The sequence below is a fragment of the Priapulus caudatus genome, unplaced genomic scaffold, assembly GCF_000485595.1.
Source record: "Priapulus caudatus unplaced genomic scaffold, Priapulus_caudatus-5.0.1 Scaffold94, whole genome shotgun sequence".
Lineage (NCBI taxonomy): Eukaryota > Metazoa > Priapulida > Priapulimorpha > Priapulimorphida > Priapulidae > Priapulus > Priapulus caudatus.
In genome coordinates this window covers 6,954-19,453 of record NW_014577155.1, presented here as the reverse complement: position 1 = coordinate 19,453, position 12,500 = coordinate 6,954, and the positions used below count along the sequence as shown (strand labels likewise).

General features: G+C 45.4%; 1 protein-coding gene across 1 annotated transcript in view; it reads right to left on the bottom strand.

Annotated features, from left to right (window-relative positions):
• The window catches only part of LOC106804948 (neutral and basic amino acid transport protein rBAT-like), an 18,593-nt gene that overhangs the window by 394 nt on the left and 5,699 nt on the right, over positions 1–12,500 (bottom strand). Inside the window, exons 3-11 of the mRNA XM_014806365.1 lie at positions 12,203–12,237; positions 7,706–7,885; positions 7,085–7,332; positions 6,450–6,554; positions 4,188–4,276; positions 2,515–2,734; positions 2,089–2,220; positions 1,360–1,464; positions 1–1,007 (exon numbers count right to left, since the gene is read on the bottom strand). The exon at positions 1–1,007 is cut by the window's left edge and continues 394 nt beyond it. Of these exons, the coding sequence (XP_014661851.1) occupies positions 687–1,007; positions 1,360–1,464; positions 2,089–2,220; positions 2,515–2,734; positions 4,188–4,276; positions 6,450–6,554; positions 7,085–7,332; positions 7,706–7,885; positions 12,203–12,237 (1,435 nt within the window). The 3' untranslated portion in view covers positions 1–686. The remainder of the gene's footprint in view (positions 1,008–1,359; positions 1,465–2,088; positions 2,221–2,514; positions 2,735–4,187; positions 4,277–6,449; positions 6,555–7,084; positions 7,333–7,705; positions 7,886–12,202; positions 12,238–12,500) is intronic.

Below are 12,500 nucleotides of genomic sequence, written 5' to 3'. Positions count from 1 at the left end.
CAGATGGCGTGGGGAGACCGAAAAAACATTGAACAAAATTATAATATTTTTAATAATAATTCAATTAAAAACGTAGTAACATATCATGTTGCAAGAACATGTTGAAAGTAGTAAAAAAACGTTTACTCTGGTAGTGCATTTATAATCAAATACATTATGCCATCTACTGATACATATATACATATTATTGGTAGGTCCATTCATTTATTATTGCTATCGTGCACTAGTATTTCCATTCGTTGATAGTGTTTATTTATCTAAACAAATTCTTCTGTAAATTTATCTGAGCCAAAGCAACAATTCTAGATATTAGTATTTTGAAATTACAAACATCATGATATAAATGTAAACTTAAATTAATTTGATGTGGCATTAAATGTATTGTGCGTCCGTCTCTGAATGTGCAAAAGTATTTATGGCCAAATATATATTAACCGTGACGTAATTTCCTTCTTATAGCGGCTAATCTATCACACCCCATAAATTACTATCTACACGACACATTAATATGCTGCGTTTACACTTACCATGCACACTGACAACGCACGATCATTCTAAATTCCCCTCAAACTAACGAAGGCCTGCCTACTCATTTAAATTTCATCATTCATCACTCTTGGGAATACACGGATATGTGGTTGCTCTACTATTGTAAGGCGCAGACTTGGAACTAAGATTACACTCTCTCACATTCTGATGACCACTCCCTGTCCGGAATCGAGCGCGAGAGAGGCCGTGCTCAGCTTCTGTCCGATCTTGAACTGACCGGTGTGTAGAACCACGGGTCCGTTCGCCTTCACCTCCCCATCTAGGCTCGCGCGCGTCTCACCCAGGTTGATCACCACCAGGTAGCTGGCGCCATCTTTTGGCACGCGGGCGAAGTAAAGTAGGGAGGTGTCTTTGACGTGGCCCACAGTTATGTTGGCGGTGTGGAACGCAGGGTCTTTGCGCAGCGCACACAACTGCTTGTAGATTCCCATCTGTGATTCCTTGTCGTGCAGTTGCTCCTGCAAAGTGCGCCACGAGATGCAATAAGTTGTAGTCCCCTATCGTGCATGCCACTGCGCTTTCCCCATAAACATCAAAGCGGGAGCATGTCGTAAAGTTATTTCCTACAGAACTTCTCACTTAATTAGTTTCAGTCAATTCACTGATAGTGATGCACGCCTGTGCAGGCACATGCACCCGCACACATGCACGCATGTACGCAAGCACGCACGCACACACACACGCACACACACACACACACACACACACACACACACACACACACACACCACACACACACCACGCTTTACATATTTACGCTATGGTTTTACGTGTGCAGTGACGTATGGCTAGCCGTGACCGTGAACTGACCTTGACGTTGCGTTTGAGGTCACCAAGCGGCAGCCACGAGCGGGACACGTTAGTGAAGCCTCCGCCAGGCCGTGCGTTCTCCCAGTGCATGGGCGCTCTCGTTCTCTGTGGATGCGCAAGAAACCCCGTAGATGCGTTAAATAAATAGTTCCATATATCAGTGCGTCAATAGATAAATATTAATTAAGAAAAATATGATTATCTCATTATAATGTGAAAAAATAATTTGTATATATATATGCAGCGAAGATATATATATATATATATGGAGAGACAGAGAGAGAGAGAGAGCCAGAGAGACAGAGTGATGGAGTGACAGAGTGATAGAGCGAGAGAGTGACAGAGAGACAGAGAGGAAGAGACTGAGGCAGAGAAGCAGATAGGCAGAGAGACAGAGAGATAGAGAGAACTTTTTTCTGTAAGGTTGATGATTGTTTTGCCTGAATTGATGGTGAATACACCATGATTTACGCTATGTAGAATTCCGAAAAAAAACGTTTAGTGAAACTACTGATAAAATCAAGAGCGAATAAATAGCTAATAAATAATAGGTGTTTAGTGAAACTACTGATAATATAGCTGACTGGCGTTGTTGCTAACCGTATCAGCAAATAAATTCTGCAAAAAACAATACTCATTCATTCTTGCTACTCATATCACGAAACTGAGAAACAAACGTGGGCACCCTACGAGGCTGTAAACAGGCGTGTCCTTCACGCGTATGCTTACCCCGTCCATCGCTATTTCCTCTCCGTAGTATGTAACCGCGCCACCAGGTAGCAGCAGCAACAGCATGTTGAGAGCATTGGCGTATTCCTTGCCGAGTTTCTTAGCCGCACGATCGTGTGAGCTGTCGCTCAGCTGTAAGGTAAAGCCGTGCGGTAAACACACACAAACACGTGCACGCACACACACACGCACGCACGCGCTTATAATATATTTATTATATATAATATTAAGTATAGTTTTCTATAATAGTAGTATTAATTCCATACAAAGATTTATATACTACTAGTTAAGATGGCCCAAGCCTAAATACTTTAGTTTGTGATATGCGCGAACTATATACCACGTAATTACGTAACACGTTACAACGTAACACTAATAACAATAATACTGATATCGTGTACTGTACGGTACGACCGTCCGGTATACCTGCCAGCCGACGCGAACCGCGGCCGCCACCGTGTGGCGCTGCCAGTGGTGGACGGCGTCGACGATGCAGGTGGCGCGGCAGTCGTACGTGAGCGAGGTGACGAGCTGCTTGTAGAGCACTGCGGACGCCCCGACCGACGCCCCGGCCGACGCCTTGACTGACGCCCGGAGAAACATGGCGTCCTTCTGCGTGTCGTTGCCTCCCTCGACAATGAGAATTCTGCGCAAAGAGAACACATGCACGTCAGTGTGACAGGGAAAAAATAACTTTTTTTTCACGGGAGCTCTTTTTGAAGTCGGTGGAAAAAATAGCTCTTGTCAAAAATTTTACGGGAGCTATTTTGAGCCACACGGGAGCAATTTCAGAGGTTTGACGAGCGAATCGCTCATCGCTCCCGTGTATTTTCTACCCTGCAGTGTGACCCCCTTTACCGGCCGGGGGGTTGATCGTTCCATAGAGGGGGCTTCACTGTGTGACTAGAGGAAAATGCCAAAAATGCCCTTTATAGACAGGTGGTCGTTCTATAGAGGTGGCTTCACTGTGTGACTCAATGAAAATGCCATACATGTCCTTTATAGACAGGTTGCCCTTCTGTAGAGTTGGTTCTGTAGAGTTTGTTGTGTTGGGGCTTCACTGTACAATTGCCATTAACAGAAATGAAGAAATCTAAGAATGTCCTTTAAGGATAGGTGTCGGTTCTATAGAGGTAACCGCTAACACAGGGTTGCCTTTAATTTACAAAGTAATGCTATGATATGTCTAGGTAATGTTATTTTGTGTGTGTGCGTGCGTGCGTGCGTGCATGCGTATGTGTGTGTGTGTGCATGTGCAGGGCCATATGCTGAGAAAATTCCTAGGGAGGGGGGGAGTGGCAGATCCAGGATTTCAAGGAGGGGGTGAGAAACAGGTGGGGGTCTGGGGGTCCTCCCACCGAAAATTTTGAAAATGTAGATCGCAGGTACTTGAGGCACTTTTGAGTACATGTACAGCCTTTATTCTGACTACGACAATTCTCTTTTAGTAGAACAATTTATTTTTTAAATTTTGCTCCAAAATCTAGGTGGGGCAGCTGCCCCCCTTGCCCCCCGCAGGCTACGGCCCTGATGTGTGTGTGTGTGTGTGTGTGTGTGTGTGTGTGTGTGCGGTGCGTGCGTGCGTGCGTGCGTGCGTGCGTGCGTGGCATGCGTATGTGTGTGTGTGCATGTGTGTGTGGGCATGTGTGTGTGCGTGTGTGCGTGCGTGCGTGCATGCGTATGTGTGTGTGTGCATGTGTGTGTGCGTGCGTGCAATGTATGGGTATCAAGAGGTAATATGATTAATATACACAGAGATACAGTGTACTAGGCTATGAGCCCTATAAAAGTATAAAGCTTATTCTGCAACATATCTTGTAGTGATATGTAGAGAAATGTATTATTAGCTTTTAATACATGTGTGCGTGCGTGCGTGCGTGCGTGCGTGCGTGCGTGCGTGCGTGTGCGCGTGCGTGTGTGTGTGCGTGCGTGCTTGCGTGTGTGTGTGCGCGTGCATGTGTGTGCGTGCGTGCGTATAAAGAGTTAATAATATACATCTCTATACATTGTATATCAGAAGTGAATAATAATAGATATATTATTATTCACTCTTGATTTTTATTAGGTCTTGATGTGTGTATTTACGTGGTTGCACACACCTTTCTCTGGGAGTCTTCTTCGTGTATTCATCCAGTATCTTCGCCCAGGACTTCACCAGCGTGTAAGCAGTCTGCTGATATGTGTCGGTCTGCAATAACCGAGAACTGTCAGACAGATTCCATCACTGAAAGCTCACGTACAAAACCTAGTCTGCAATTCATTAGGTTAGAACTACGTCTCATTTTAAAAATCAGGGGCGTTCCCGTTGCCACTCAGCATCCCAGCTCTCTCTCTCTCTATCTATCTATCTCTCCTCTCCCCCTCCCCCTCTCTCTCCCTCTCTCTTTTCCCTCCTCTTTTTCTCTCCCTCCCCCTCTCTTCTCCCCTGTATCTCTCTCTCTCTCTCTCACTCACTCTCACTCTCTCCTCTCCCTCTCTCTCTCTCTCTCCTGTATCCCTTCCCCCACTCTCTCTGTATCCCCCTCTCTGTCTGTCCTCTTCTCTTGTATTCCTTCCCTCTCCTTCTCCCTGTATCCCCTCCCTCTCCCTCCCCTGTATCCCCTCTCTCCCCCCCTCTGTAGCCCCCCTCTCTCTCCCTCTCCTTGTATCCCCCTCTCTCTCTGTATCCTCTCCCTCTCTCTGTATCCTCCCCTCTCTCTCTCTCTTTCGCTCTCTGCGTTCTCTCCCTCTCCCTCTCCCTCTCCCTCTCCCTCTTCCCTCTCCTTCTCCCTCTCCCTCCTCCCTCTCCCTCTCCATCTCCCTCCCCTCCTCTCCCTCTCCCTCTCCCTCATCCCTCTCCTCTCCCTCTCCCTCTCCCTCTCCCTCTCCGCTCCTCCTCTCCCTCTCCCTCTCCCTCTCCCTCTCGCCTCTCTCCCTCTCCCACTCCCACTCCCACTCCTCCCACTCCCACTCCCACTCCTCTATCTCTTTGAGGCTTGCGGTCCCTCTGCATGTGCGTACATGAAGATAGCTGTATGATAGCTGTTAGCGAGAGAGTAAACTTCAGTGGTGGTTAATTGGTCTATTGTCGCCGCTTGCTGGGTGACAGCATGATAACGACCGGGTGAGAAAATCAATTGATCATAGAAACTGATGATGTCAAAATGAGCTTCATGCGACCACAGATAAACCACGTTGGCAAGCTGGAGAGAAAATTGCTAGAGGAAGGCGGGGGGGGGCGGTAGCAAAATTTCAGGGACTCTGATTCGGCGTGGCTCAGCTAAGTAATGATGAGGGAGGGGCAAAGCACTCAGTCAACGTGCATAGTTATAGTGAGCTGTAGTGTGCGGGTTGGTGGGAGGGTGGGTGTTATTGGGGGGGGGGGTGAGGTTATTTGAGAGAGGGGTCTCAAATGAGGGCTTTTGGGATGATTACAGATGCTGATTTATGTTATGTTACGTTCGCATGTGCTACCGCGTGTATAGCTGTATCAAACGTTTCACACAAAAGCTGCAACGTTCTCTATTCTCGACTTCACCCAGAAACGCCTTTCCTCCACATACACACCAGCTATACAAACCTGAACGTACGCCCTTCCGGGGCGGGTAAAAAGTTGTGAACTGCTACGAAAGCCTAAATGGGGTTGATTAGCGACTCCAGCTATTGTGAACATAAAGGTATATATTATGTGTGTGCGTGCGTGCGTGCGTGCGTGCGTGCGCGTGCATTCGTGTGTAACATATGTCTGTAGTATTGTGGAGGCTATTATAGCTAGCTGTGACGTGTAATAGTTAAGTGTTAATGTTATTATTGTTGTGGTTGTTGCATAGCAGGTGTGGTGCGTCGTGCGTGCACCGCGGAAGCTGTGGGTGGTATATTTGTATTGAAATTAACCGATTCATGAAACACGCCTATATAGATTTATACTCGGCCATCTTCGACGAACTTGTGACTATATTACGGGGAAGTAAAGTCCATGATTTTCTTTGATTTTTCAGTGAAGCAAACCGCTAATTAATTAGTTACAGCACATGGCCCTGTTGTCAAATAGAAAATTGGTCTTAATGTTAACTTTTCGTCATCGACTGTCGATAGAACATGGTAAAGTTACTCATACGCAGTGTATTGAGGTCCGGTCTACAGAAACTCTTAAAACTTATTTTGTTTCTGACAACAGGCCCCTGGTTTATAACTAATTCTATTAGCAGTTTTGCCTTGCTGACCAACCATAAAAATCTTTATACCAACTATCTACATAATCTACCGAAAACGCCGTCGCCAGAGAAGAGAGAGTCTCTATCTACCATCGCCCCCTGCCTGCCAGGCTAAGCTGTGAGTCTATAACGTTGGTTTACTATAGACAGTGTTGGGTGTAGACTCACCGTCGTCGTGGTTGATATGCCCAGGTCTGTGAGGTCTCGAATATAACGCGGATTGCGAACGATAAACCCATCCACACCTTTGTCTAACCAGTAGCGTAGAATCCCCTGAAATAAGAGACTCGGTTTATTCCGGAATACGTTCAGAGCGGCATAACTGAGTGCCATACACATCGCATCGTTTATGCTACCTGTCTTTAAAGGTCAGTGCATCAGCGCCGGTATCAGGATCAGGTTTAAGGACAGGATTAAGCTGGGTTTACACTACCGACTTTATGTTGACGAATTGGCGAGTTGGACCAATTTCGCAATTCGGCAACTCCGAGTTGGCAAAAATAGAACGTTATTAGAATGTTCTAATCTCCTAACCAGTCGGTATCGATCGGTTGGTCAGGCAACTTTTGCGTTTACACTGCCGATTGTTGGTTGTGTAGTTGGGAAGTTGGTCCAATTCGCCATATTGCCAACACAAACTCTGTAGTGTGAACCCAGCTTTAGTGTCAGTGTTATTGTCAGTTTCAGGATCAGAGTTAGGCTTATTGTCAGTGTCAGGATCAGAATTAGGCTTATTGTCAGTGTCAGGATCAGAATCAGCATCAGCATCAGCATCGGCATCAGCATCAGCGTCGGTTACCTACCACCATCTCCTGCTGCACGTTGGCGTTGCCCAGGTTGAGGTCGGGCAGGTACTTGTTGAACGTGTAGTGGTAGCGGTCGCCTCTCTTCGCGTCCGTCTGCCACTCGCGCGCCGCCGCCGCGCCCCGCACCTCGCGCTCCGTCCACACGTAGTAGTTGGAGTACTTGGCGTCACGCTCGAGCGCCGCTTGGAACCACGCGTGTCGGTAGCTGGTGTGCGTGGGGATGAAGTCCAAGAGGACACGGAGACCTGGCAGGGCGGGGAGATATCGAGAGTAGCTGTAGCTGTATCAGGGTATTAGAGTTTATATATATATGATATATATATATAATATAATATAGTTGAGAGTAACGGGCTGTCATCGTCATTATTGTCGCATCATCGTTGTCGTTGTTTTCATCGTTTTTATCATCATTATCATCTTTATCATCTTTATCAACACTGCTCATTGTTGCTCTTGTCATTATCCATAACGTTGTCCATCCTTCGTCATTATCAACATCATTAATTGTTGTCGTCATCATTATTAACGCCGTAAATAATTCACGTCGTAATCACTGTCGTTATCTGGGGGATGCTTTCTTTGGGGGGGGGACATCTACTATGGTACATGGGCGCGCACCTTTAGCGTGGGCTTTCTCGATGATTCGCTCGAAATCGGTGACGTGTCCGTAGATGGGCGCTATCTTCGCGTGGTCAACCACGCTTAGACTGGAACTAGTCTCCCCATCATAGAGAGAGTCCAGGTAGATGGCGTCGACTGCTAGGTCATCACTCAGGTAGTCCAGTCTAGACTCGAGGCCTGAAAATCACTCATTCATTCATTTAATTGTTTATTTGTTTAATTATTTATTTATTAGCTTGTTTGTTTATGAATTAATTATATTTATTTGGTTACTTTAGAACCTCCAGTTCATAATAAATGGCAAAGGATTAGGCGAGGGTAGAGTTAAAGTTAGGGGGGTTAGGTTAAGTTTAATTGGTTAGGAATACGGGTAGGTTAGGTTTAGTTTGTTAGGAATAGGGTTAGGTTAGGTTTAATATGTTAGGAATAGGGTTAGGTTAGGGATAGTTTATTAAGAATAGGGTTAGGTTAGGGATAGTTTGTTAGGAATAGAGTTAGGTTTGGTTTAGTTTGTTAGGAATAAGATTAAGTTAGGTTTAGTTTGTTAGGAATAGTGTTAGGTTAGGTTTAATTTGTTAGGAATGGGGTTAAGTTAGGTTTAATTTGTTAGGGATGGGGTTATAGGTTAAAGGTTTAGTTTGTTAAGAATAGGATTAGATTAGAGATAGACGTAGTGTATAGGATTTGTTACTATTAGGATTATGGTTGGGGGTTGAGTAAGGGTAGGGTAAGCGTATAGTAGATGGTAGGGCTATACATAGGTCTAGTTATGGTTAGGGCCAGCTGGTTAGGGCCATTGCTTGTATCTGTTAGGTTAGGTTTAGTGGGTTAGGAATGAGGTTAGGTTCGGGTTAGTGTAAGCGTTAGGATTAGTATCAGGGTTAGGTTAGGGTAAAGGTACGACAAGGGATAGGGATTAGTTAGCTCTGGTTATGATCCAGGTTGGTTATGTTTAGGGATTGCGTTAGGGTTATGAGTAGACTAAAGGTTGAATAGGTCTGGTTAGGTTTAGTGATTGTGTTAGGGTTAGGGGTAGAGTTGGGGTTAGATATAGGTTGGTTAGTCTAAGGCTGGTTAGTATTAGGCCCATTAGGTATTGTGTTTGGGTTAGTGTTAGAGTTAAGGTTAGGGTTAGGGTTAGGGTTAGGGTAATAGGGAACCGAGGAGGAAAGATGTAAATGCGTATTCGTAATATATCCATATATGCAGTGGTTAGACGTGATGACGTGCCGGTTATAACCGTGTAAATGTCAGATGGTGTTACGACAGGGATCTAGGAAATTCTGACACTGCGTGCGCGCGCTTATGCGTGAGTGCGTTTGCGTGAGCGCGTTTGCGTGAGCGCGTTTGCTTGCATTCGAATCGTTGCATTTGTGTGTGTGACTGTGTGCGTGTTCGTACGTACGTGTTTTTGTTCATGTGGGCGTGTGTGCGTTTGCGTGTCTCTGCAATTGCTAAGCGATATTGACTACAGCCGCCTCAGTAATCTCAGTAACCTCAGTTACTGCTGTAGGTTTAACAAGACGCTAGCAGCAGCAGCAGCTACTGCCTTAGCATGTCCGCTTTCGTGCAGTATTTGTTGAAACTCTAGGGCAGGGTGAAGTTTCATGATATTCACAGCATGCAGATTCTAGCAGTAGATTTCTACTATTCAATTGTCGCCTTATAGCTTACAACACCATTGTTCTCGGTAAATTTCAAGATGATGTAATTAGTAATATTACACCTTTATAATATCAGGAGTGTATCAAAATGATTTTGATACACTCCTGATAATATGTAAGACTATATATTACTACAGATTTTTATAGAGTATTTCATGTGAGACGTTCGGTCGTCTGAATACAGTGTGTGTATGAGACACCATTGTTGTTAGGTGCTTGGTCACGAGGTGGGTTGATAGGTTCAGAGCGGTAGTTTCGCTAAATTCGAATGCATGTATTTTTGCTGTTCCTTATGACACTCGATAAATAGCATTATAATACACACTGAATAAATACTGGATAACATCTGCTGTATGTAAACAGACGAACAAATCACATCAAATTGGTAAGCGAATAAATGTGACAATTAAAATTCGTATATATTTTCAGTGTCAACCCCCCCCCTTCCCCTGTTATATCCTCGGTATTCTAGCTAACGTGATCGAAGGAACTGAATGCATGAGAGCGACACCTCGTCCGTCACCTCGTATCGGACATTATTCTTCATAGTAAAGGAACTGTGACGATGTACGACCCCCTGAATACTTTATTTCACATCTGAGAGATGTAACATCTAACGATCGTTCCTCGGTATGATGAATGCAGCACCACGAGGTTGCCACCACGCCCTTTCTATTCGTAAAAGGAGTTGAAAACGAGGTTGTGAGTAAAGGGTTAACCATAACGAGTCAACCTGCCTTCATTGATCTGTCTCTCTGTCTCTCTCTCTCTCGCATTCTCTTCCTACTCTCTCTTCTCTGCTGTCTCTCTCTCTTTCGCTCTCTCTCCTCTCTCTCTCTCTCTCTTTCTCTCTCTCTCTCGCTCTCTCTTCTCTTTCTCTCTCTCGCTCACGCGCTCGCTCTCTCTCCTTAGCGCTCTCTCTTCGCCCTCTCGCTCTCGCCTCTCTCTCTCTCTCTCTCTCTCTCTGCTCTCTCTCTCTCTCACTCTTCTCTCTTCTCTCTCTCTCTCTCTCTCTCTGGCTATCTGTCTGCTCTTTCTCTCTCTCTCGGTGTCTGTCTGTCTTCTCTCCTCTCTCCTGCTTTTCTCTTCTCTCTCTCTCTCTCTCTCATCTCTCTCTCTGTCTGTTCTTGTCTGTCGTTGTTTTTATGTCTGTCTGTCTGTCTGTCTGTCTGTCTGTCTATCTGTCTGTCTGTCTATCTTCTGTTGCTGTCTTATCTAGTCTGTCTGTCTGTCTGTCTGTCTGTCTATCTGTCTGTCTGTCTGTCTGTATGTTTGCTCTGTCTGGCTGTCTTCTGTCCTGTCTGGCTGGCTGCTGTCTGGCATGTCTGTCTGCTCTCTCCTTCTCTGCGGTCCCTCGCTTCTCTCTCTTCCTGTCTTCCTTTCTCTCTCTCTCTCTCTGTCTCTCTGTCTCTCTCTCGTGTGCCTCTCTCTCTCGAACACGCACGCACGCACGCACACACACACACACACACACACACACACACACACACACACACACACACACACACACACACACACACACGCACACGCGCGCGCACGAATCTGATTGATCGATTGCTGAATGTGATTCGCATTCAATGAAACCTTGGGGAATGCTCGATCGGAGAGCGGTTGCTTAGAAACAAGCCGCGCGGTCGCGTACCTGACTTCGCTATACAATAACATATTTTCCGAGAGTGTGAAAGGTACCTGGCAACCAGGGCTATAGAGAAACACAATATAGCTATATAACGTGACGCCCGCGCTCTGATAATACGTGGCTATACGGCGACATCGAGGGCATAACTATGGTAGATTTAACCGGCGAATTTGCCGGGGTCACGCCATCCGGGGCTTTTAATTCAGCTTTAATATAGATTTGTTTGGGAATAAACAACAGATTACTTATTCTCTAACAGATTCTATAAACGAGACTAATAACTTTATTAGCTTATTTTAATTAACTTTAATCTTTATTTACTTGTACGCGATATATCATCGTGTGTGTTTGCTATATAATCTACAGGTATAATAGGCAGAGCGTGGTTAGTAAGTGTAGATTTTCCTATGTTCTGGGGGTGTCATACTACCTTATTATTAAATACAATAAAACAACAGACTTACTCTGTTAGGTTACATGATTGTATCTACCTTATTATTTACTCTTGATTTGATCATCAATGATATACAGGTGGGGTGCGAATACAGGGTGGATTGCTCATTCCTCTACAGGGCAGAATATGTTATATGGTATAGCAAGAACCGAATACGTATGTAGTTATGATATGCCAATCTTCGCGCCGTGTGTTTACCGACAGCGTATTACGTGAAAACCATAGTTAACCATAGTCAATCCACTCACCTATAGTACTGACAGTCCAACTATATATATGGTCTAACTGTAGCGAGTGGAGAGTGAATATATACGAGGATGTTAGTTTCAATCCACTCACCTATAGTACTGTAAGGCTAACTATGGTCTGCCTGTAGCGAGTGGAGAGTGCGTATACTGACTGCTGTCTGAATTATGTTCAGCCCACTCATTATTACGGTACTCCATGGTCTGACCGTAACGTGCCTCGGAGAAGGCTTTGCAATTGTGTCACGAGAGTAAATAAGACCAGCTTTCGTGCTTCTAGTCTCTACCTTGCCTGGCTGAATAAGATACGATACGGTACGGTGACGGATGGGTGTGAATCTAGTAGAAAGCTAAGATCGAGAGAGGGTGAAAAGAAAAGAGAACGTTGTAACGTGCTCAGTCGGATAGTTTTACGGGGCCGGGGCGATACTTTCGCATGCTGACGCAGTCGAGCAGTTTCGTTATTAAATGTTTATACATTCATTAAATTACCATGGGAATTGTCCGAACGATCGTGCCACACGCGCCTGAATAACAAACGGCAAAAATAATGCGCTGAGTAAAACATTCAGTAAAACGTCGCTGAAACGGCTTATCGTGCACGCTCCCCGACAACGCACACACACACGCGCGCGCGCACGCATACGTGCGGACACACAGACACACACACACGCACGTGCGCACACACACACGCACGAACGCGCACACACACACAGTCACACACACACAGGCACACAGGCACACACACACACACACACACACACACACACACACACACACACACACACAC